The 25,223-nt window shown below is 50.0% G+C and overlaps 1 protein-coding gene across 3 annotated transcripts; it reads right to left on the bottom strand.

The window, feature by feature from the left end:
• Positions 1-699: 699 nt before the first annotated feature.
• Positions 700-24,728, bottom strand: Cd4 (CD4 molecule). 3 transcript variants are annotated; one of them, XM_060384198.1, is made up of 11 exons: positions 24,611-24,728; positions 23,980-24,053; positions 15,031-15,131; positions 14,731-14,901; positions 8,050-8,208; positions 7,460-7,699; positions 5,228-5,560; positions 3,625-3,825; positions 2,973-3,094; positions 2,587-2,654; positions 700-2,252 (listed from the first exon to the last, which is right to left on the bottom strand). In XM_060384198.1, the coding sequence occupies exons 1-11, from the start codon at positions 24,713-24,715 to the stop codon at positions 2,222-2,224; spliced, it is 1,605 nt and encodes a 534-aa protein (XP_060240181.1). In that variant the 5' UTR covers positions 24,716-24,728; the 3' UTR covers positions 700-2,221. The 3 variants fall into 3 exon arrangements, with proteins under 3 accessions (XP_060240181.1, XP_060240183.1, XP_060240182.1); XM_060384200.1 differs by lacking the exon at positions 24,611-24,728 and adding an exon at positions 24,247-24,344; XM_060384199.1 differs by lacking the exon at positions 2,973-3,094.
• Between the last annotated feature and the right edge of the window lie 495 nt (positions 24,729-25,223).

A 25,223-nucleotide genomic window follows, 5' to 3' on the forward strand; every position in this document is an offset into this window, starting at 1 on the left:
CTACCCCCACCCTATCCCCGTTTTTTTTTTTTTTTTTTTGTTTTGTTTTGTTTTATTTTTCAACACGAATGAGCCCCGAAGAGGCAGCTGGTGTTGTTAGGGACTGAGGAGCTAGCTGTTCAGGAAGGAGGAAGCGTGTGTGACCGTGTGTCCCAGTGTGCAGCCTTGTGAGGGCTGATCTTGGGTAGAGCTCAGGCGGGCGCCTCCTGAAGGCCTGCTGAGAGCCGAGGGGGCTTATGATACAAGCTGAGGCCGCTTGTCAAGTTGGAAGTGGTTGCAGGGATCAAAAAGGAAGCAGGCTCTTGGTGGGCTTGCATACATCTTTCTCCTCCTGGGACAGGAGCACACAGTTATGATGGGGGCACAACTGCCCCACGCATGGTTTCTCACAGTCCCCGTTCGCTCCCTGACACAGACGGGCAGGAAAGCGGGCATCAGCCAGGTAGTCTTCCCGTTGATCACAGAGAAACACACTGTGATTTTGGGATGTGGAGGTGGGCAATTGGCCTCCAGAGAATTCCCCCGTCTCTGGGCAACTTCATCTTCTTTCTGAAGATGGGGCAACTTAAAGCCCCAAAGATTCCTGGGTCCCCAGACAAGTGCGATCTCTCTCTCTCTCCCCTTCTCCTTCTCTCTCTCTCTCTCTCTCTCTCTCTCTCTCTCTCACACACACACACACACACACACACACAAAGCGCATTTTATTTATAGTCTTTATTTTTCTGACAGCCCAGGAGGCCGGAGTGAGGATAGGCACCAATAAAAAGGAAGCAATGAGGAGTCTGGCAGCAATTGGGGTGGGGGAGGGCCTCTTTCTGGAAGAGGCCGCTGGGGGAAAAGAGGAGGGAAAAAAGGGAAAGGGGTTGTGAGGGAAAAGAGAGGTGCTAGGGCAGGGAAGTGAAAGAGGCAGAGGAGGCTGAGAATCAGAGGGGAACAGATCAAGGCTGGCAGGGAGAATACTAAGAGCCCCAGTCTCCCTGCATGTGTGGGAAAGGTGGAAGGCACAGTCACCTTCCACAAGGGTCTCCCTAAAGGACCCCCAGCACAGCTCACCCTCGAGGCTCTGCACACAGTGAGCGGCAGGTCTCTGCACGCTCCCAGCCTTGCTTCGTGCTTCTCGGACCCCCCAAACAGCAGTGGTAAGGAAGGGATGTGAATCAAGGAGTGTTCCTCCACCCTCTCACAGTCTGGAGAGAGGCCGTCTCTGCTGTGCCCCGCTGCCGCCGAGTGCCCGTGACTAGCTCCAGAGATCTGTGTGGCATTCATCCCTGTGTTACGCACACTGGCTCTAGGCATCAGGGGCCCTGGGTTGGTCCTGACATCAGCAACCTTGGGTAGCCAACCTGAATTCCATTTTACTGGGGATGATTGTTCATCTCTGTCCTCTTGGTCATGGCTACCAGCTTGTAGGATTTCTCCGTGTGTGTGTGTGTGTGTGTGTGTGTGTGTGTGTGTTGTGTGTATACGGGGGCCACTGCACATGAGTGGAGGACAACTTTCAAGAGTCAGCTCTATCCTTCCTCAGGATCTGAACTCGGGTCATTAGGCTTGGCAGCAAGAGCTTTTACCGCTGGGCCATCTTGCTCACCCACATGTAAGGTTTTTGTTAGGCTTGAACACCCAGGACATTAAACCGGCTTATAAATTAAGATAAGCTATTTGGCTCTATGGACCAGTGCGTGGCTGTGTGTATGGGTGTGTGGCCTGGGTATGTGTTGGTGCGCTGGCCAGAAGTGAGAAGCAGGTAGCGTGGAAACTGAGGCTGACTTCCACAGTCTTTGGGTCTGCGTCTGTCCCTGAAAGGTTGTGTGATCTGCGTACAAGGCCCTCACTCAGCTTGGTCACAGAGCCCACTCTTCTAAACTGTGTATTTCCAGGTGCCACTCCCACCGCCCATGCCAGGTAGGGCTGGCTCTGGGCACGGCCCTTAGATCCAAGCAAACAGCTGAAGAGAGGTTGCAGAACGACAGTCAGAGAAGAGCCGAGGTTCTGGTGAAAAGGAAGCTGGGAAGAACAACTGGTGTGTTTAAGTGTCTGAAAAGTGTAGGCAATCTCTGCTGATGGGCTTGGGGACAGAGAGTGAGAGAAACACTGGCCGGCTGTGGAAGAGGAGAGCAGTAGGAGGCCAGAGGCACAGGATCAGCTACATTCATCTGGTCCTCGGGTCTCAGCCTCTGAGGAGACAGGACACAGTTGGTAGGCTGCAGGTGGGGTCTAGGCTTCAGATGAGATGTTGAGTCTTCTGCATCCGGCTAGAAGAAAGGAGAACAAAGGAAGCAATTCCATCCTCCCAATCCCTCAGGTGCCCATGGTTCCAGACCCCGCTTTTCTCTTGCAGCACAGTGAGTGGTCACTTCTGCGGGGTCTGTCCAGACATACCACAGGCCCACTGCCCCTCCAGCTCTGCCCATCCTTTCTCCAGTTCCATTTTTTTCACTCTCCGTCACCTCCTCTCTACCTCATCTCCTTGCTCCACTCCTCCTTGCACCTTGGGTCCTTCTCAAATCCTTTTTCTTGTCTTCCTCACCCCTTTCCCTCCTCTCCCCCCTCTCTCCCTCCCTCCCACCTCTCAGCCCAGATCCTTACTGGGGACACCGGCAGGTTTTCTTCTCACTGAGGAGCCGCTTGATCTGAGACATCCGTGCTGCCTGGCGCTGCCCAGGGACAAGGAGAGGAGTTGTGAGGGTCCCTGGCCCTCCAGGAGGGAGGTGCCCCCTGGAGGGGGGAAGGGAGGGAGCAGGCAGAGAGGAAGCATTTTCTATGGCTTAAGCCACTTGTCCTTGAACTGACTCTGCTCTCGAAGGAGCAATCCCATCTCTTCAGGTGGCATCCTAGGCAGGGTCTGGTCTGCAGTGAAAAACTTCAGGGGCTGGGCAGAGAAAGCTAAACCAGAGGCCAGTCGCAGGGGGCTCAGCCTCATGTTCAAGGTACTGTGCTTGAGGGTCCAGTGGGGGGGGTGGAGGCTCACTCACCTGTTGGCGTCTGTACCTGACACACCAGATGACGAGCCAGATGAAAGCCAGGGAGCCGAAGATGCCCCCCAACACGACAGCCAGGAACTTTGGATAGTCCTGGTTCCACCCTCTGGGTGAAACTGGGGGGGGGGGAGGAATTTGGTTGGGGATATAGGTCTGGTGGAGGAGGCCCCTGGGTTCCACCCCAAGCACTGCCAAGAAAGAGATTTCATGTAGGGGCAGCCTTACCTGTGGTCCCAGGTCAGAGAGAAGAGCTGAGTCCACAGGGTTCTCAAAGGCCACTAGGCCTTGGGGTTACAGAACAGGGAAGGGTTTGTTCTTTTCTTCTAGAATTCTCTAGGGAGCTAGAAGCAGGGGCCTCATGCCAGGGCCTATGTGCTTGTTTAAGTTTAGAGGAAGCCAAGGAGGCAGGTAGCTCTTAGCCACGAAGGCCTTATGCCTAGGCTGTATGGAAGTGGGAGTCTGGAAGATTCGAGTGGGAACCCAGGAGCAAGGACCTCCCTCCCTCATCACTTCAGTCTTCAGGCCACTGTACAAACTGCCTCCTTTGTCAGATGAGCTAGGGGGCTGGGTCATCTTAGCTAACCCCTTGGGAAGTTTTCACAGTCGCCAAGGCTTAGCACGAGGCCTTGGAAAACTGGATCCTTACCCTGGATCTTGGAGTCTATCTTGATCTCTTCCCCATCACTCAGTAGACAATGCCACACCCCGGCTTCCGGGGCCGGCACTTGGACCACCTTCTGCTCCTTGGAGACCCTGGGCTCCTGATCTTCCCGCTTCAGAGTGAGTCTCATATTGGAGGAGACGGGTCCCCTGACCTCACAGGTCAAAGAATCGTCGTGCTGAGCCACTGCAGAGGAAGGAGAGGCAGAAACTGGGCCCTGTCGCTCTGGCTTCTCAGCTATAAGGAAGGTGACTCCGTGGAACAGGGGAAATGATCCTTTATGTGAGTGATCTTTTAGCTTCTTAGATCATGTTTTCCTGTAGTTGTCAGGGAGAAGGCGCCTGGGGGGGGGGGGGCTAGCCTTGACTTTGAATCCAAAGTCGTGTTGAGCCGGATTTCCTTCTGGCCTAACCCAGTCCTTACTTTACCAGCTACGGAGATCGCAGAGACACCCACAGTGTGTCCCTGGACAAACTGCTTAGCCACATGCATCACTGACAATAATGAAATGGCTGGCTGGCTGGCTGAAGTGTTTGAATGAGGCCTGGCGAGTCCCAAGTATTAGGGTTAGTTAGTCATTGCTCTTTGTGGAGTTGATGTGATGATGAGTTAAAGATACAGAGAACTCGGTGTTGAGGTTGATGTCTACAACCACTACTATCTGCTAAGATTTTGTTCCATATTAAAAAGATGGTGGGGCTGGAGAGGTGGGGCTCAGAGCTTAAGAGCCTTTGCTGGCCTTCCAGAGGACCCACAAGGCAGCTCACCACCTCTCTAGCCCCAGGGGAATCTGATGTGCCCTTTTGGCCTCCTTTGTCATACACATGTGGCATACATTTTCTCTCTCTCTGTCTTCTCTCTCTCTCTCTCTCTCTCTCTCTCTCTCTCTCATGTACAAATATTAATGGGCTGGAGACATGGCTTAATGATTAAGAGCACTGGCTGCTTTTCCAGAGGATCTGGGTTCAATTCCCAGCACCCTCATGGCAACATTCAACTGTCTGAAACTTCAGTACCAGGATTTCTGACACCCACACAAACACACACACAACTAAATAAATAGATAAATCTTAAAAAGAAAAAAGAAAAAAAAATAGATGAGCAAGCAGGTCCATGATGTCAAAGGGGCTTAGTCAGGGTCACAGAGGGGTCAGGCAGAGGAAAGGCTAGATCCTGTGGGTTAGTCCGGGCTTCAGTGGATCCAGTCCCAGGGTAGATTATAGACGTTGGGGGAGGATGTGTAATCCACACATCCAGCCTCAATTCAAAGCTAGCCCAGGACTGGGTACTGCCCAGTATAGACTTTGTACATAGCATGTATGAGGCCCTGGTTTCCAGCACACACACACACACACACACACACACACAGAGAGAGAGAGAGAGAGAGAGAGAGAGAGAGAGAGAGGCACACAAATCCAAAACCAAGAGCAGAAAGCAAAATTGGCTCAAAATCTGGAGAGCCCTTTGTTATTTAGCCAGACAACCAGCATCAAAGCATTCCCTTTTGGGACCTGACCAGCCATGGAGAGCCCTGGACCACCCCTTTCACCTTTCACCCCAGCTTGCCCTCTCTCAGCCTACTCCTCACCTTTCATCACCACCAGGTTCACTTCCTGGTACAGTGTTCCTTGGTCCAGAGTCAGGGTCAGATTGCCAGTACCAGCACACTGAAGCGAGACCTGGGCTATCTTGAGGCTGATTGGGAGTGTCTTTTCCATATGGAGCTTGAGGTTGTCAGCGGCCTTTTGCACAGATACCTCCTTGTTCTGTACGGAGAAGGTGACCCAGTGCTGGAAGAAAGAGGCCTCCTCTGCCTTCCACCTCAGCTCTCCCCGGGCGTTTTCTTCTATCTTGAGTGGGAAGGAAAACTCTGCTGACTCCCCCTCGCTCTTATAGGCTGTGATAGATGCCTTCTGGAAACCTGGTGGTGAGAGGGAAGCAGGAATAACTCTGGGTGAGGAGAAAGAGGAAAATGAGGGAGCATATGAGGGGCAAGCATGTGGCACAGGGACACAGGGGCACAGAGACAAAGGAGCGTAGGGGCACAGGGACACAGGGACCATCTACCCACCAAGATTGTCATTTCTCTCTCCTGGAACCCCTGGAGCCCAGAAGCTATTTGACTTTTGTTTATCAACCCTCACAAAATAAGAGCCAAAACTGAAATAAGTTTTGCTGTGTGCCAGGCACTGGTCTAGATGTCATCCATTATAATTCTCACTATGGTACTAGAAGGTTGGTGCTGTCACAGGTAGCATCCTATCCATTTCATGAGTGCAGAAACGAACGGATAAGAATACATGGTTGTCCACTCAACAGGGAAGGGGATGATTCCTGGCAGTGGAAACCTAACCAACTCCCCAGGGCTGGTGAAGTCATGGGTATTGGAGAAGAACCTGTGTCTTAGTCACTGTCCTATTGCTGTGAAGAGACCATGACCAAGGCAGCGCTTATAGAGGAAAGCATTTAACTGGGGCTGGCTCATACTTTCCGAGGTTTAGTCCATTATCGTCATGGCGGGAAGCATGGTGGCAGGCAGGCAGGTGCCGGAGCCATAGCTACACCTGATCCAAAGGCAGAAAGGCAGAGAGACTGGGCCTGGTACGGGCATTTGAAACCTCAAAGCCCCCTCCCACTGACACACCTACTTCAAAAGGCCACACCTCCCAACCCTTCCAGTCCTTCTCAAACAGTGCCACTCCCTGGTGAGTACGTTCAATACGTGAGCCTATGAGGGCCATTTTTCCTCAAAGCACCACACCCCGCAGCCACCGCTTTCCTAAACCATCATAACCCCCCAACAGCATTCTAAATATTTGTCCTCACACCCACAGAGAAGCGCAGTTCCCCCCCCCACCCACCGTCAGGAAAACTCCTCTTTGTAACTGACGAACACTTTTCAGAGCAGCAGTGTGGAGCCCACTCCCACCCGGCACGGATACAACACAGCTCCCACACCCAAGGCTCAGGGATCATTTCAGGCGGCAGGTGGGAAGGGCCGGAGGGAGGGAGAGTGTGCTCTGAGAGTGTGTCTCTACGAATGTCATAAAATCTCATCACCAACATGGCAGCCTAAACGGGACCTAAGACAGGATGACACCAGTGGGTAGGGCATGCTAATGTGGAAGGGGAAGAGCTCATGAGGCCTCAACCTTAGACCAAAAAAACAAGAACAAAAACAAAAGCACACCAATTGGTTATCCAACAAAAGCAAAAGATCTGCTCTGAAGACATGTACACACAAGCAACATTATGCAGACTGTGTGTCTATGTGAGTGCGCTGTGTGTGAAACGAATTAAGAAGATGCCATGAATTTAAAAGGGAGTTGGGAGGGTTTGGAGAGAGGAAAGGGAAATGATGTGATTACGTTAGGATCCCCCCAAAATTAAAAATAATGAAATGGGGCACATGGTTGTGGCATGGCTGTCCCATGGTGCCTAGCTCGGGATGTAGAGATGCAGTACGCCTGTATGCCTGTATGACTGGTTTGCTGGTGTTAATATTGCCGAGTAAATGGATTTGTCCACTAGTAGGAGCGGAAATTGTCGGCAAGGACAATAGGTGGCTTTGCCGCCTCCCTACAGTGGACTCTGGAGCCTCTCCCCTCCTACCTTCCCACTCTTCCTTCTTGTACACTCCCTAGGTTGCTGTAACGGGCTCTCTAAGGGGAGAAGGGCCCCCAGGACAATCCTCAGCTAGAGAAGGACCGCGACTCATCCCCACCACCTGGTCCAGCAGGTCCAGGAATCAACATAAGAGCAGAGTGAGGCCCGGAAATTCCTGTAGTGGGAAGGAAGCTGCAGGAAAGGAGTCCCTTACCCAGCACGAAGATGTTTATGGTCAACGTCCGTTCCTCTTGGTTCAGGGTTACGGTGCAGGTCCACCGGCCACTGTCCTGAGTCCTTAGGTTGGGCACGGAGAAAATAGCAGTAGCTCTCTTGACAGTTCCACCCCTTGGGCCTTTGCACTGTATTGAGGGGTTATCAACCAGATGGTTGTATTCCAAGATCACGTTCAGGCTCTGCCCCTCCAGCAGGCGGGTACTGGGATTGACGGTCACTGTGGAGGAAGCAGAGCACCTGTGTCACACATACCATCCCCAAGGACTAGGGAAGAAGGAGAACAAGAGCGTCTCTCTCATCCCCTCAACAGCAACAGCGCCTCCCTCCTCACTCCCGGGTGCCCATTGCCAGAGGAGGGCAGGAGTCTCCTTCCTCTCCCTCCTTGTCTCCTTCCTCTGTTCTTTCCCTCCTCCCCTCTCCCCTCAGTCTTTGTCCATCCCCCACTAACTGAGAGGAGCAGGGAGACGCACCTGTGGCCTGGGCAATGTCATCAGTTCAGGTCCTGGCTTGGGGGCAGGAGTGGAAGGAACCGTGGAAGGCATCTCTGCCCCAGGCTGCCCCACTCACCTCTGAACACACGCAGCTCCACCTCCATCTTCTTGTTGTCCACCTCACAGATGTATGACTGGGCGTCTTCCATCTTCACGTTATTGATGACGAGAGGAAATGAACCTCTATCCCATTCACCTGTCCTGGAATTAAAACGGCTGAACCTCTGGTCTGAAACTGTGAATGGAAGCCATACAAAGAAAGCTGAGGTGCCCTGGCATCCCTGCCAGCCACAGTGCCCACAGCTCTGCTGCTCTGAGTTGCAGTCTTCCTTCATCCCTATCAGAGACTCCGGCGTGGTGAGAAGGACACCCCCCTCCCCCGTATCTATTTACACGGGTGGCAAGAATATCCCGCTAGCTCAAAAATACTATGAGACAACATGGCTGTTTGGAGAACACCCACTCTTGCAGGCTGACACTGTACGTGCGCCATGCCGGGTGACCATCACTGTCATCCCGGGGAATGCATGCTGCTTTGCCTACAGATATGGACACTGTCACTCACGCTTGAAACAATTGCTCAAATGCATGTGCCTCTGTTGCATCTATCAGGCATCTATCAGGATTATTAATACACATTCGGAGCCAAACACCTCCCCCAAAGGATGGCCAAATAAATTATAGTTCAGGCTTGTGTGGTGATGTACACCCGTAATTCTAGTCAGGCATCAGTAGGCTGAAGAAGGAGGATGGAGAGTTCAAGGCCAGTTTAGGCTACGTGGTGAGACCGTGTCTTAAAAATTCCCTCTTGCCTCAGTGACAAAAGACCTTCAACTTGGTGACCCTAGCTCAATCCCCAGGACCTAAGAGAGAGCAAACTCCACTCTGTCTCCTGACAACCCCTTACCCCCCAACGATAAAACTTATTTTTTCTTTCCCTTCTCCATCTCTCCTCCCGTCCTCGCCTCTTCCGCGCTGGGAGTGGACCCCAAGGCCTCACACATGCTAAGGAGGTGCCATATGCCCGAGCTACACCCTATCTGTGCCTCCTCTTTCAGTCCATGTCTTAGTTCCTTTTCCTATTGCTATGATAAAACACCCCGACAAAAGCAACTTAAGAGAGAAAGGGTTTCACAGCTCAAGAGTACAGTCCATCACGGCTCAAAAATCAAGGCAGCAGGGATTTGAAGCCGCTGAAGAGGTATGTAGGGGCTGATGAACTAACGCTTTGCCAGTGTAGAAAATGCCCACAGCCTGCCTCTTAAAAGCTGCTTTAAGACATCTTTTTTTTTTTTTTTCTTTTCAGGTTAGTCATTTAAACTACAAAAATTACAGAGTTAACACTTCCACGTCTCTGTCCCCCATTCTGGTCCTCTCGACAGTTTGGTATAGATTTTTCTATGCCGTCACATATGATCAAATTAAAACGAGGCCAGAGAAATGGCTCGGCGGTTAAGGGCACCTACTGCTCTTGCAGAGGACATGAGTTTGGTAGCCAGTTCCCACATCAAGTGGCTTACAACAGTCTGCGACTTCAGCTCCAGGTTATCTGGCGCCCTCTTCCAGCACTTTCCAGCAACGGCACTCAGACACACGTGCTTAAAAATACTATTTCCAGTGGGGTCATATAAACTGTGTATTGATCAGTTTTCGCTCCATAGAATATCCTTGACAACATCCTTTACAGGTGGAGCGGCTTCCTTCTTTCTGTTTTGAGTCCATGGAAGCTAATCTTAACTCTGGTTTGAGGTAGCACAGATACACAGGCAGGAATGAGAAATAAGAGCAGGAAGCCCTGTGGACTCTTTCCCGCTTCATCTCAACAGTTACATTTTACAAAGCTGTGGTACAACATTAAACTAGGGCGCTGATGACGGCGCAACCAGAAGCAGGTGGTCCTAAGATGTAGAGAAAAGCAAACTGGACGAGCCAGATGGAGCAAGCCAGTGAGCAGTGGTCCTTCATGGTCTCTGCTTCAGTTCCTACCTCCAGGCTTCTGCCTTGAGCTCCTGCTCTGGTTTCCTTTAATAATGGATGTAAGATGTAATAAACCTTTTCTTCCTCAAGTTATTTTTGGTCACAGTGCTCATCACAGCATTAGAAAGGAGACCAAAACACCCTCCTTTTTCTCATGGACCTTCATCCCTTTCTATTGTCCATTCCTATAACCTGGAATTTCAATAATATTATCTAAGGTTATTTTCTCCCTTTTTGGAAGTACTACGGATTGAATCTAGGGTTTCACCCATACTAGGGAAGCACTCTGCCACAGTGCTTTAGCCCCACCATCATCGCTGTCTGTTAATGTGTGGAGGCTGGAAATTAAATTCACTAGTAGAGCAGTTACCCTGGATGTGGGAGGCCCTGGATTCAAACCTCCAACCCAGCCTCAAATTCACAAATATATAATTAGGAATACTGGTCAAGAGTGGTTGCACACATCTTTTATCAGGAGGCAGAAGCAGGTGGATTTCTATGAGTTCAAGGCCAGGCTGATTTATATGGTGACTTCCAAGCCAGCGAGGGCTACATAGTGAGATTAATTTAAACTTATAATAATAACTAAACATTACAATAGCAATGAGTGTAGATTGTTGTGTGTAGACTGTTACAATGTGTGTAGACTGTTACAATGTGTGCAGACTGTTACAATGTGTGCACTGTTACAATGTGTGGAACTTACAATGTGTGTAACTTACAATGTGTGGAACTGTTACAATGTGTGAACTGTTACAATGTCTGTAGACTATTGTAATGTGTGCAGACTACCTATCCATAATGTAATTATTGACATGTTAGGGCTTGTGCCTGCTACTGTTTGGTTTTTATTTTTCTATTTTCTCTTTTTTTGTTTTGTTTGATTGTTTTCTTTTGTTTTGAGATATGGTCAGATGTAGCCCAAGCTGGCCCCAAACTTTTTACATAGCTAAAAATGACCTCAGACTTCTGATCTTTTTGCTCTGTATCCAAAGTCCTGGCATTAGAGACCCCTTGGGCCCAGCTTATGGTGAGCTAGGGATCTAACTAGGGTTTCCCACATGCTAGGTAGGCACTCTACCAGTCATTCTTTTTTTTTTTTTTCTTCTGAGACATTGATTGAAAGTTTAAAAAAAAATCTGTGTGTGTGTGTATATGTGTGTGTGTGTGTGTGTGTGTGTGTGTAAGGAAGAAAGGAAGGAGAAAGAAAGGAAAGGAAGAAGGAAGGGAAGCAAGCAGGACATTTGGACATTCGAGTACTATGTTGTTTTCTTTAAGATTTTGAAATACCAGTGTGGGGGCACACACCTTTAAGTCTAGCGCTCAGGAGGCAGAGGCAGGTGGACCTCTGTGAGTCTGAGGCCATCTTGGTCTACATAAAGAGTTCCAGAACAGCCAGAGCTACATGGAGAAACCCTGTCTCCTTTGGACAATATTTTGGGGGGGAAGGCGAGGTGCCACCTTATTAAAAAAAATTCTGCCCTCATCTGTTGGCACTGGAGGAACACCCATATTGCAACGTGGTGGTCTCATGACTGCTGGGTCCACCAGGACTTCTCTGACAACACCCCTACAGGAATAGGTGTTCTTGATTGCCAGGCGGGCTGAGTACCCGTGTTCTTCTAATTCTTTCCGCCAATACTGTCGGAGCCTGTCGCAGGCTGTCTTGGATGGACATCTAGCCCTTGAGCTCATCTCCTAGGACACCATCCCAGTGGAGATGTTGGGACACTCGATTCCAGCCTCAGGAAGGGGAAGTCTCACTCGCTGCTGGCAATGCCTTAGGGAACAGGGGCAGGCTTTTCCTCTGATGTTGGCTGGAGCGTAGTATTATCTAAGAGGTTTTTGCCTTTCTAGGTTGCTCCTTCCCTAGCCTTTGGCAAGCGGGGGCTGCCTTTCCCGAGGTCAGTTTCTGTCCGTGCCTCTTTCGTATGTCTAATTATGCCTTGGGTGTCAGGTCGACAGAGAAGTGAATCGTGTGCTGTTGGAAGCCGGATTCTTACTACAAAGGGACAAAGGACTTGACTAAGCTGTGTTAGTTTTCTACTTTTGTGTGTGTGTAGGTAGAATTCTAAGCAAAAAGGACCCGGTCTTAAAGATTCAGAAAATTATCAGCCCATTCATACTCTAAACATGAAGAAATGTGTTCCGGGCAACAAGAGCTTGGGAGATTATGTGGGCGGAAACACTGCTTGTTTGGACTAAGGGGGTCATGAGATGAAGCAATGAAATGGGGGAAGGCTGTAGACTCCTTGATTGGAAGAGCAGACAGGAGAGCTGCTTCGATTTGAATGTGAGCTGTTTTCAAGGGGAGGAGAAATCACCCTGCCAGTGAATCAGGGGCTCTCACAGCCATTATCCCAGCTCCAACAAACAGGCCATCTGGCCTCTGCTGTGTGGATGAGACTCCAGTCCTGCAGGGTCCTGGGTGCAAATCTAGCCCAGAAGCAGATCATTCAGACTCTTAAGATCTCATGAGCTGTCTCTCCCAGCACGTGTCTCTCAGGAGGCAGAGGCAGGCAGACCTCTGAGTTCGAGGACAGCCTGGTCTACAGAGCAAGTTCCAAGACAGCCAGAACTACACAGAGAAATCCTGTCTCAAAAAAAAAAATTTTTTTTTTAATGGAACTTACCTGGCCAATCTACCCAGTACCCTTTCCCTCTTAATCTCTTCTTCTTGAATGAAAAGTCTATCCTATGCCTGATAATCATTCTATTTACAGGCACATAACTTGTCTAGTTTCATGGGTTCGTAGATAACGAGAACTTTTGTCTCAGAATGAACTCAATCTCAATGAACAATTTCACACTCATGTCAAATTTAAATGGCATCTGATGAGACTTATCTCTAGGACTGAGGTAAGTTTTGTGTGGGGTATGTGGGGTTATTTTTGTTTGTTTGTTTGTTTGTTTGTTTGAGCCAGGATCTCTCTGTGTAGCCCTGGCTGTCCTGCAACTCTCTATGTAGATCAGAGATCCACCTACCCCCATCTCCCACAAGCTGGGATTAAATGTGTGCCCCACCATATCCGACAGAGATAGGACTTTTTGAAAGCCAGGTCTCATGATCTGTGCCTGTAATCCCAGTGCTCTGTGAAGCTGAGGTAGGAAAAATATTGGGAGATCCAGACCAACCTGGATTACTGAGTAAGATCCTGTCTCTAAGCAAATGCCACACACGCACACCCCACATAAAATAAGATATTTGGAGCTGAAGAGATGGCTCAGCAGTTAGGAGTATTGACTTCTCTATCTAAGGACCCAGGTTCAGCCCCCAACAGCCACATGGTGGCTCGTGACCGTCTGAGCTCCAGTTCCAGTGGTTCCAACAATCTCTTTCGTCCTCCTCAGGCAGCAGGCAGCACGTGGTACACAGGTGTACATGCAGGCAAATCGCCCATACACATAAAGTAATAAGATCATTTTTAATTTAAAAAAGGTATTTGCAAAATGTGTTCAAGGATACAAAATTACCCTCAGGAGATCCTCTTGTTAAAACCGAAAAAAGCCTAAATGCCCAACAATATGGAGATTGTCAGGTAAACCACAGTATAGTCGAGTAAGGAATTAGGCAGTTACTGAAAAGAAATGATCTAGAAATACATGCCTATTTCAGATAACTATATGTGTTTTTAAATTTTTTACTACGTTTATTAGTTTATCTAGAGCCTGTGTGAAAGTGCTCCTTACTCATGCCCCAGAGCACACACATGGGGGTCAGAGGACAAGCTGTGGACCATGTGGGTCCTGGGACAAAGGTCAGGTTGTCAGATTTGCCAGGAGCAAGCACCTTTAACCTCATGAACCATCTCACCAGCCCAAGCCTAAGCATTTTATACATAGGAATATAGACTCATCTTTAAATTTTCTGTCTAAATATCAGACAGGATCTGACTGCCTAGAACGCAGCTTTCAAGAGCAGGCCCAGACCAGGACTCCAATCCCAGCTCTGCCTCTGAGTAGGCATAAAAGCTTAGGGCTGGGTCTGAGCTGCTTCACCAGGAAGACTAAAGGCTGGGCTGGAGCTGTGTTTCTCAGACTTCGGCCATTCAGAGACATCGTACATAGTTTAGCTAAAACTATCTACTTTATACAGCATCTTAGAATGCGTTCACTTTTAAGATTTAAATAAATTCACTTTGGAGACAGCCTTGGTATATGACCACAGAACCTACCACCTTCCTGCCTCCCTCTCCTACTTCTACGATCATAGGACACACGTACCTGTGTTTCAGTGGTTTCGTTTTGTTTTGTTTGTTTGTTGAGACAGGGTTTCTCTCTGTAGTTCTGGCTGTCCTGGCTCTATAGACCAGGCTGGTTTCAAACTTACGAAGATCTGTCTGCTTCTACCTCCTGAGTGAATGCACCACCACTGCCTGGCTTTGTTTTGTTTGATTTTTTTTTTTCTGGGGAATCAAACCTAGCCCCCTATACGCTCTCAACAAGCACTCAATACCACAAAAGCTATTGCTTTTAATGGGAGCAAACAAAGTATCACATCATCTTTGTGGTCTGTAGTAATAATACTCTTGAAATCATATACTTTATATGATATTTTTTGCAACGTCCATTAAAGTCATAAATCCTAAAAGAATAAACTCAGGGTGCTGGAAGCCACCATCAGTTGGAAAAGGGAGATCCCAAAAGAGAGGGCCACCGAGATTGTGTTGACCCTAGCCATCCTGGAACTTTGGACTTCTAGGAACAGGTTTCCAGCAGCAAGTTCAATTCAACTCACTATTTCCTTTTCCCCTCTGGATTGTGGAGCAGGGAATCCTACCTTTAGTCAGAAAGTATCTAGGATTTTGCAGAATCATTGTCTGGTCGGGGAGCTTCCAGGTGAAGTATGCTATCGCCTTCTGGGAACTTCCACAGGGCAGCGTGGCTGGGTCGCCTTCTCTGGCCACCACCACGGTCTTGGTCTTCCCTTGAGTGACAGCCAAGAGTTGCGCTTCACAGAAAAGAAAGCCATGCTTCAAATGTTACAGCTGTCTCCCTCCGGGCCCCCTCTTTTGTCTTCCCATTTGCCCTGCCTCCCTCCCGAGCCATCTGCCACTGGTCCCCGAGTCAGAGAACTTACACAGCTGCAGCACCAGGAGCAAGTGCCTAAAAGACATTTCTTGGGACAGGGCGCGGTGGCCTTGCTGAGGCAGGCGGGCTTGAGTCCCTAGGGATCTGAGTCTGCAGAAGTGGCAGGGACAGAGGAAGACAGAAGTCATTAGTCTTCAGGTATTTCTCGGGCCTGGGGCACACAGAGCTCTCTCTCTCCCTCAGGACCTTTATAACCAACCCAGAGAGCCTTATTAACATGCTGATGTGGGCACCCTGCAGTAAGGTACCATAAAACTGGGCCAAATTAAGACTGTGATATTGGTAGCACAACAGCAGTTTTAACATCCTGAGCAATGGCGGCATTTGACATACGTACAGACATTAGGATATTCAAGGGTGTCAAATACAAACAACGGTTCCAGGCCCTTCCACGAACATAATAGTATCCTACCCTGGCACAGAGGCACACACGTGTGATCTTAGTAGCTCGGAGGCTGAGGCAGGAGAACCAGGAGTCCAAAACCAGCCAGGACTATGTTGTGAGACCCTCTCTCAAAAACGAAACTAAATGGGCTGCAGAGTTGAGTCTCAGCAGTTGGGATCACCTGTTGCTCCTGTGGATGACCCAGGTTTGACTCCTAGCACCCACATAGTTCTGTCTGTAGTTTCAGTACCAGGGATCCTTCTGACCTCAGCAGAGGTTCCAGACACACACACACACACACACACACACACACACACACACACACACACACGAGAGTTCAAGGCCAGCCTCAATTATATAGCAAGTTTAAGGCTAACCTGGGTTATATGAGACCCTATCTCAAGATGGGGGCAGGGAGCCCACTAGCATTTTAATAAAAGTAATTATAGCCGGGTGGTGGTGGCACATATCTTTAATCCCAGCACTCAGGAGGCAGAGACAAGTGGATCTCAGTGTTCAAGGCCAGCCTGGTCTACAGATTGAGTTCCAGGAGAGCCAGAGCTACACAGAAAAACCCTGTTCAGAACAACAACCAAAGGGGTGGGGTGGGGGGGATACTGCTCTCTTTGTTTAAGAAATACCTAATTTTGAGCGGGAGAGATGGCCAGTGAAGAAGGTGTTTACCATGCAAAGGTGAGGTCTAGAGTTTGGACCTCCAGGCCTCGCTTAAAAGCCAGGCAGGCACCTGTAACCCCAGCATTTGGGAGACAGAGCTAGGGGATCACTGAAGCAAGCTGACGTGGGTACCCGCACACACACCCCAAATATGCTAACTCAAACATGCATACACCCCCACACACACAAATCTAGTTTTAAGAGACAATATTATTAAATGGGTTTCGTTGCTTCGCTAATTATTCGAAGCTTTGGCACAAGTAGGTTCAGAAACTCTGGGAAACCGTTTTCAGATCCCTTTATTTCACCTGTAAACCATATCACCTTTACTGATATTGTAAATTTTTTTTTTTTTTGCTTTGTTTTTCTCCAGTATTGGGCCAAGAACCTAGATTCCCATACACCAGATGTGTGTTCTAGTACCAAGCCACACTCTTGGCCCTGATAACTGTAATTTTCAAATATTTAGCACATTATGTTTACAGATGGACCTTGCACCAGGCTGCATATTTGCCTCGTTTGTTTGTTTCATGATCCCAGAGATGCAACCCAGCTCCTTGCACCTGCTAGGCAAGAGTTCCACCCCTGAACTGGACCCCCAGCCCATTATTTAGTTTGGTTGTGTCTCTTGCCTGCTTGCCAAAAGCAAGGCTGCTCCAAGATCGAGCGCAATCCAAAGGAACAGCCTCTGCCAACCTCAAACCACTGAGCCTGCACAAGACTGGGCCCAGTCAGGGACTGGTAGGGGCTCATGACCCCACCTCTCCCTGAGGAACGATGGGCAGCGGACAGCTGCTGGAGGAGGGATGGTCATGGTCTTCAGTGGTAAAGCCACTGGTGTCTTGCCATTGCAGTGGGCAGCTGGGTACCCACGCTCTGGGGCTGCCCTAGTTAAACTCGGTGGGTCACAAAACAAAACGGAAAAGACGTGAAGGTGGGAGCGGAGCTTGCTGGAAAGGGGAGGGTAGTTGATAGAGGCGGGAGGAAGATAAGAAGGTGGGGGGTGAGCAATCAGAATGCATTAGACCCATGTACAAAATTGCCTAAGAATAACGTCTTTAAGAAAGGAAGAAAAAGAAAAGCATCAAACTGAAAGCAAAGCACATCCCTTACTAAAGGGGGGAGAGCTTGTTTTTCATTTTAAAAATTGACTTATTCATTTATTTACTTAAAAACCTATTTATTTATTTATCATGTGTTAAATAAATTCTGTGGAGGCCAGAGAATAAGTTATAGAAATCAGTTCTCTCCCTCACCAGGCTTAGGGGCCTCGTTGGGTGGTCTGTCTTGGCAGTAGGCATCTTTACCAGCTAAACCATCTCACCAGTATATTCGTTTTTGACAGGATTTTTGTTGAGCTGGGACTCAGGGCCGCACACATTAGGCAACTGCTCACATCAGCTCTTCCGCTGAACGGCTGTGGTGACGGTGGCAATGTTTTAATACAAAACTTTCAAAAAAATTTGAAGTGAGGTTTGGGGATGTGGCTCGGTTACTAAGTACCTGCCTAGCATGTGCGAGGCCCTGGGTTCGGGAGCACCAGGTGTGGAGTGGCACTAGCTGAGTTGGTGGATACCAACAATCCCAGCGCAGAAGGTAGAGAGAGGCAGGAAATCAAGAGTTCAAGGTAATCCTCAGCTATATAGACAGTTGGAGGTGAGCCTGGGCTATATGAGACACTGTCAATTTTTTCTTTTTTTTCTTTTTTTCAGATTTTTAAAAATGTTGTGGCCTGGCCAAGAATGACTTCTTTGTGGATGAAACCAGAAAACAGTTTAGAGAGAAGATGGCAGAGTAATGATGACTGAGCTGGGCCAGTATCTGAAGGTCCTGGAATGTAGGCTAAGACCCTTGACCTTGAAAGCTCCGGAACTTTAGGGAGAGAAGGTGATTCTCCTTCTCTAGAGAAGCTGATCCCTCCAGCTGTAGGATGAGAGATGAGCCTGAGAAGCAAAGACACGACCTCCCTAAGACAGCTGGAAGGTGTGAGAGTCCAGGCACAGGTTGTCTGTCTGTCTTTTCTTTTTTTTAGTTAAGGAGAAGCTTGAACCCCTGATCCTCCTTCCCTGACCTCTGGGATTACAGGCATGCACCTCCCCCTTGCCTGTTTAAGATAAAATGCTCAGGACTTGGAATCCCAACAGTGTGAGGTTCAAGAGAAAACAAAACCAACCAACAAAACAAGACAAAAAAGAAACCTAGAATCTTCGTTTCCTGCTCAGTATCAGACAGAGAGTGGAAAGCCTATGAAGTCTGGGGCACAAAGACTAGAAGGACCGATGCCTGTGGATGAGGCTGACAGTGAGGCTAAGGGCAGAAAGCCTCAGGTAGAGGCTGCACCAAAGGGAAGGGACAGCAGTTCAGAATAAGAGCAGTCCTCACTGCCAGCCTTAGCTGGCCAGGACCTCACTGTGCAGACAAGACTAGCCTCGAACTCACAGAGATTTGCCTGCATCTGCCACACGGAGCTAGAAGAGTGAATCTTTGCTGCTGCATGCCTATCCAGGAAATATGTGAGAGATAGAATTTGTAAGAAACCAATCCATGAGCCCACCCCACACCTGGGGGTCCAAATCTGGGGTGTAGGGTTAGTCATTTGCATTTTCACAAACCTCCAGAAGACCCAGGCAGTGAGGTGGAGGAGAAGAGGGAGGAGCATTCTCAGACCCTTGCACGCAGGGGTGAGGGGCTGTGCTGGAAATGCTAAGAAAGAAAACAGAGCTTGGGAGAGCAGTGCCTGGAGCTGATGTATGAAGGTATTTGGGGCCTGACAATAGATCTTAACAGGCAAGCTGGGAGAGTTGACAGTGGTTCTGGGGGTGACTGGAGCCACTGAAGTTTACACACACACACACACACACACACACACACACATACACACACATCCCAAATGCAACCCAAGGGCCCAGGCTGTAAGTGGACCTCAGAGAAGTGACTATTAGGGCGAGACTCAGCAGGGATCTGGCCCAGAGCTGGTGAGACGAGATATTCTTGAAGACTTATTTATTACTCTTTCTCCCAAGCCTGATTTTTTCTTTCTCCTTGGTTCACCCTTGCCGGCCACGCTACAGCAATCTGCCCTTTCTGAACTCAGCTCCCCGCTGCTGTTCTCTTGGCCACATCCCATCTTCCATCTTAAGAGAGAGTGATTCATATAATCCCTTCCCCGCTAGCCTGAACTCCATCCACAAGGACGGGGATGACAGGCCCAGGTCTGCCTTAAGCCACCACAAGGCTGGCACCCGTGGCAGCGCAGAGACCGGATAAAGCGCCTGCTTAGCTTAAGCCAAACAGGATAAACAGAGGCAAGTAACTCGCTGCTGCATCCTCCTATGTGAGATACGCTCCTGCAGTGTCTTCAGCGGGTCACTGCAGGCTGAGGACATAGCTCAGCCGTGTAGGGTGGGCCTAGCATGCCCTGGGTTCCATCCTCAGTACTACAGAAATGTAGCTGCAAGGAATGATGGGAAGGAGGGAGGGAGGGAAGCCCAGAAGGACGGCCGGTCACTAAGTGCGTATCTACACCCCGCCCTGGCAAGGATGGAACCGAGTCAGTCCACCACGCTGCTTACCCTTCTCCATCCTCTAAAGCAGATGGCTGCTCTTGCTTGTGTCCTTTAGGCTTCCTGGCCTTCTAGGGACCACTTGGGGTCGCCAATGGGAAATGTCAGAAGGAGCCTAGAAGGGGCTAGAGTGTTTTCTCTACTCTCTAGCCATGCTCTGGGCGTGTTCACTACCAACAGCTGCGTGTCCACCCTCCCTCTGCCCTGCCCCATCGCAAACACTGCTTGTCAGCCCTTATCCTCAATTTAGAGTCTTCCTGGCGTACAGAAACACCATTTTTGCCTTTTTCTTTTTTCTTTCTTTTTTTTAACACCTCACTGTTGTTGGCTTATGTCTGCGTGCCTCTGTCCCTGACTGTAAAAACTCCCTTTCTACACAATCCCTTGAGCCATCTAGGGTGGGTTTTGTTTCCTGCTGGGCTCTGACATGTATATTATTATCTATTATTGTGTGTATGAGAGAGAAGGAGGGAGGGAGGGAGAAAGTCAGAGAACTTGGCTGAGTCAGTCCTCTCCTCCCACCTTTACGTGAGTGCTGGGGATTGAACTCAGGTCATGACACTTGCAGTTTTATCCACCGTTCTCTCTTGACCCCAAATACATAATTCTTGATAAGGACGTAGCGCTAGGAGTAGGTGCTGGAGGCTTGTTCCAACAATAAGGCTTGAGGGAAGCTAAGAAACAGCTCTGTCCGGTTCCCCCTCCACTGGCTGAAAGAGGGATTCGTTCATATTTTGAGACAGGGTTTCTCTGTGTAACAAGAGCCCTGGCTGTCCTGAACTCACTTTGTAGATCAGGTTATCCTCGAACCCACAGAGATCTGTCTGCCTCTGCCTCCCCAGTGCTGGGGTTAAAGATGCGTGCCAGCCACCACCGCCCAGCTTGAAAGAGGAATTTTAAAGAACCTGAAACATAACAGATGCTTCAGATGGATAGACAGATAGACAATAGATACAGAGAGAGGCAGACAGACAGACACAGAGAGAGAGACAGAATACATTTTGTTTCAAGCAGGGAGCGAGAAAGAGAAGCGGTCAACAGAGAGGTTTCTGGGGAAGGCGGGCGTGAAACTGGTCACAATAGTCATGGAGGAGGTTGCAAGCTGGCCCAGTTAGCTGGCGGTAGGACCTGCAGAGCATTTAAGGGAAGGGTGTGGTGATGAAAGCCTAAGCCCCCCCAAAAAAGGTTTCCTACTGTCCCCAAGCTCAGATGGAGAGTCTTGATGAGCAGGTGAGTGTCTGTCCTTGGCGAGTGGAAGTTGACAGGGAAACGAAGTCTCTCTGTGGGCTCTCCCTCCAGGAGATCGAAATTCTGGTTGCTCTGGTAACGATGCTTGAGGACCGAGGGCATCCCTGGCTCTTCCCCAGATGGTAGCCCCCTTCTCTCCCTCACCCCACAATTCTGGAGTCCGTGCAGCTCTAGCTCCGGGTGTCTCTGCCATGCACCCTGGGATCTGGCTCGGTGGAAGAGGCTGTGGGTTTCCAGCCCCAACCTGCTCGGGTGTTTCAGGTTTCCGCTGCCACCACAGAGACCTGGCCTTTGATTCCCACATCCTCAGTCCTCCAGAGGCGCTCGCCTCACACGGTAGCAGCCGGTGCACCCCTGGGAAAGGATGTAAGGGCTGGCTGGCTGCAAAGTTCCCCTCCCCCTTTCTCTGCTCATGTCTGCATTTCTAAATATGTTTCCCATAGCTTACGGCTCGGTCTTCAGCTCCCTGAGTGTCTTTCTCTGAGCTGCAGCCATTACTATCTCTTCACCTTGGAATGACCCCTGTCTCTCTCCTCTCTCCTCTTCCCCCACCCCAGATGCCATCACGACCTAGAGCCTTCTACCCTGTAAACATGCAGCCTGGCTTCATGTGGAAGACAGGCCAGCTGGTCCTCCACAAGCTCTGCTCTGACAGGAAGCTGCAGACCGTGGGCTGGACCCGAGCGGTGGATGTAAGAGGAACTGGCTGCAGAGTAGGAGGGACGACATGGTGGACAAAGGAGAGTGGACAGGTTTTCTGGGGGAAAAAAAACAAACCTAAATACAGGGGACTCAAGGGAAGACAGAAGGGATGGAGGAAGGGACTCGGAAAGGTCATTACAACAATAGCTGCCCTTCACGGGATCCACCAAGACTCAAAAAGCACAGAGCCTGTTGGAAATGATAGAGAGACGCAGTCGAGAAGGGATTCTGGTGAGGCGAGATGCATGCAGCCAACACTAGGCCAAAAAGAGACAGACGGGGACCACACAAAAGACAGTACCACGACACCACGTACCGCAGAACTTCCAGGAGCTTGAGGTCCCTGCCGCCCTCACAGGGCCCCCCAGAGATGGGAGAGGAGGATGCAGCCCCACCACAGCGACAGCCTGTGGTCCCACGGGCATTTTCATCTTCCCCTCGAGGCCCCCCCCCCGGCAGCCCGCTCTGGCCCAGTTGTGGGATGCCCCCGCCGCCGCACACCCTTCGCCTCCTGACTAGCTTCGCATCAACTTCCTAGAGCTGTGACCCTCTCGGAGACCCTTGTGGTTCGGTGGCTGCAACCTCTGCCACCCTCTCCTTTGCCTCAGAAGCCCACACACGGCGGGGTGGGTGGGGGCGGGCGGGGGCTCGTACCCCCTTCTTCCCTCGTCTCTGAAAGAACCGTCTACGCGCCTGGCAAGCGGCACTCGACACAGACGCCCACCCGTGGGCATCCTCCCCTCAGCCGCCTCGGTTCCCATCCCCACCCAAGCGATTCAACCCACCAAACACTTACTAAGAGACTCAACTGTGCTGGGCCTGGGCTGGGCCTGGGCTGGGCCTGGGCTGGACCTGGCCTCCCAGTTCCAACCACTGTGGTCAAGGGCAAAGGCTCAAGGCTACTCGGAGTCTCTGCCTAGAACTGAGTGAGGTCGGGGAGAGCTTGTATTTAGAAGCAGGCCCCTTGTGGGTGTGCCCCAGGTCGACAGGGACAAGCGAGCATCTGGCTCCTGGGCTTCTTTCATCAGCACAGCCGGACGGCCATTTTGTGTCAACTTACAGACTCTAAGACAGCGCAAGTACCATCGCTGTCCCTCCTCAGGTTCTTCTCCAGGCCTTGCTCACCAAAACAAACAAACAAACAAGACAAAACAAAAAAAACCAGAAACCCACCCCTGCGCCCTACAAGAGCAGGGCATTCGGAAAGCGCGATCCCATTCGGTCGAGTCTTTGAGTTATCAAAATGGAACCTTCCTGTTTTGAAGGATCAGCCGGAACCTCAGGAGACAGCTCTCCGGGCTATGGACTGAAGGATGTTCAGGGACACAGCATGATTTCAGGACCATGTGGTGCTAGGAGAGGAGGAAGGTCTGAGGGGGGACGGGGCTAGAGTTGGACAGCTCACCCCACCTTGAGAAATAGAGTCCTGCCCCGCGTCCACTTCCCACCGAGCCCACTGGGGTCCGTAGCCAGGACTAACCTTCTCAGAATTAGTTGTTCTGCTAACATGTCTACCAAAAAGAAGAGGATCTCTTCACAGCCCTTCATGGAGAAGAGGCCAGTTCTAACACTTTCTGATAACCTATCCTCCCCATTTCTTAACTCAGGCTGACTAAAACAGAGTTCCCGTAGACATTTCAAAACTCCTAAATATCAGCCCAGGACACAGCGGCATGTACAATGGAACCAGCTATTGGGGGGCCTGGGGAAAGGGTAGCACCCAAAACCTAGGGTGTTGAGCGCAGCCCAGGCACCTCGAGAACAAACACAACCAGCCCAAATCCTAAAACATCCACAGAAGAAGACAAGAGTTTAAGAGTTCACATAAGCACTGAGAGTTGAAAGAGGCCACACAGACTGAGCGGCTTAAATCGTTCTTGTCTGTATAATCCTTAGCGAAGATTTTTCAAAACTTGCGAGTAGTCGGCTGTGTGTTTTGTTTTTTGTTTTGTTTTTTTTTTTTTTCTTGCTTTTCTGGTTTGTTTATTATTTTTTTCTGTTTCTCTTTTCATTTCTTATGTCTCCTCCATCCTCAATACCTGTTCATTCTTTCTAACCTCCCCTGCTCTCCTTAACTATTTTGCGTTTTCTCTCTTCCCAGCTTCAGGGTGCGCCACGGGGCACCTGCTGCCCAGAGCACTACACCATGCTGGGAGAGTGGGGTGGGCAGAGCTGAGGATGGCTTACAGCTTAGCCTTTTGGAGCTCATGATTCCAGTGGGAAGTCACTGTTCATGACCTGTTCTGAGAGAAAAACGGAAGCTGGGAACAGAGAGCCGCATCCAGAACATTCTAGCGGATCTGCCACCATGTTCGCTGCCCTTGATTCCAGCTGCTGAGGGAATGAAGGAGCATGCCCCTCTTACCTCTGGCCAGTCCTCCTCCCTGCTTGCTGCACAGGTGCGTCTGCGTGAGGGCCCGAAGCTTTGCAAACAGGTGCCTAGTGAGGAAGAGAGTCTTGCTACGTCTTTTGCAGATGTTCGTAAATGAAAAGACAGGAAGCCTGCTGGTGAGGCTTGTCTACACGGCGGGCAGCGGACGTGGGCCAGCCCCCAGGAGTCCCTCCCTACCTCCCCCCACCCCAGTTGTTGGAGAAGTTGACAAATTAAAAAGGCCGAAGTCACTGGAAATACCTCAGCAGGAGCAGGCTAGAGCCTGGAGCGTCACTGCTGTCTTTGGCGACAATAAAAAGGCTGACACAGCCAGATGGGGCCAACATGAGGCAGGGCTTAGGGGCGCCTGTAACCCCAGCACTTGGGAGATTTAGGCAGAAGAATCACAAGTTCAAGGCCAGACCGGGCTATCTACATAGTAACGCCACATTTAAAAAATAGCAAAAAAAAAAAAAAAAAAAAAAAGAATCGATAGATACTTTAGATTACATCAGCCAACAAACCCACTAAGTAGGCTGTTCAGTGACGATATAAGAGCCTAGCGGGAAAGAGCAAGGATCAACTTAGCCCCACGGCAGCTGAAGATGGAGGGGTCTGCTTCTACCTTACTCCATTCCTGGAGGCTGAGTAGGTAGCATACGACCAAGATGCAAAAAGCCTGATGAGGCTCCTGTGTGTCTGCTCTCCAGAGAAGGCATGGGTAAGCCATTTCAATGGCACGGCCCCTGTCACAGGAAGAGGAGGGTCGCTGTTTTGGACACGTTCGTTAACAAACACGGTATAAACATCCCATAGTGAGGATCTGAGAGCAGCTGCGGCATCCCACAGAGTTATTCTTGCTCCACAGCCTGAGCACATCTGTGGCAGAGAAACCCTGGGCCAAAAGGTGGATATCTGAGAGGACCAAGAGTGACCATGGGTCACACTGGTGCCAACATGCATTTCACATATTCTCCTCTGGACCGGAGCTCTGTGGGCACACACCCACCTTCCCACTGAAAAGCTCCCCTGGCATGTTTACCAGCAGGTGGTGATTTGACTAAAAATGGCCGCAGAGGGTTCATATATTTGAATGCTTAGTCACCGAGGAGTGACACTATTTTCTTTGAAATAATTCCTTCGTTTCATTGTATGGGCATCGGTGTTCTGCCTGCATGTGTGTCTATGTGAGGGTGTCAGATCTTGGAGTTACAGACAGTTGTGGGTTGCCATGGGGG

This window comes from Meriones unguiculatus, chromosome 5, assembly GCF_030254825.1.
Source record: "Meriones unguiculatus strain TT.TT164.6M chromosome 5, Bangor_MerUng_6.1, whole genome shotgun sequence".
Classification (NCBI taxonomy): Eukaryota; Metazoa; Chordata; class Mammalia; order Rodentia; family Muridae; genus Meriones; species Meriones unguiculatus.

Excerpts from the sequence above, each read along its gene's own strand:
- Cd4 (XM_060384198.1), bottom strand. The coding sequence starts at position 24,715 with ATGGCTTACCCATGCCTTCTCTGGAGAGCAGACACACAGGAGCCTCAT. Across the intron at positions 15,132-23,979 it reads GGGAGGAGGACTGGCCAGAG|ACTCAGATCCCTAGGGACTC; the intron begins GTAAGAGGGGCA and ends CCACTTCTGCAG. Across the intron at positions 2,655-2,972 it reads TCAGGTACAGACGCCAACAG|CGCCAGGCAGCACGGATGTC; the intron begins GTGAGTGAGCCT and ends GTCCCTGGGCAG.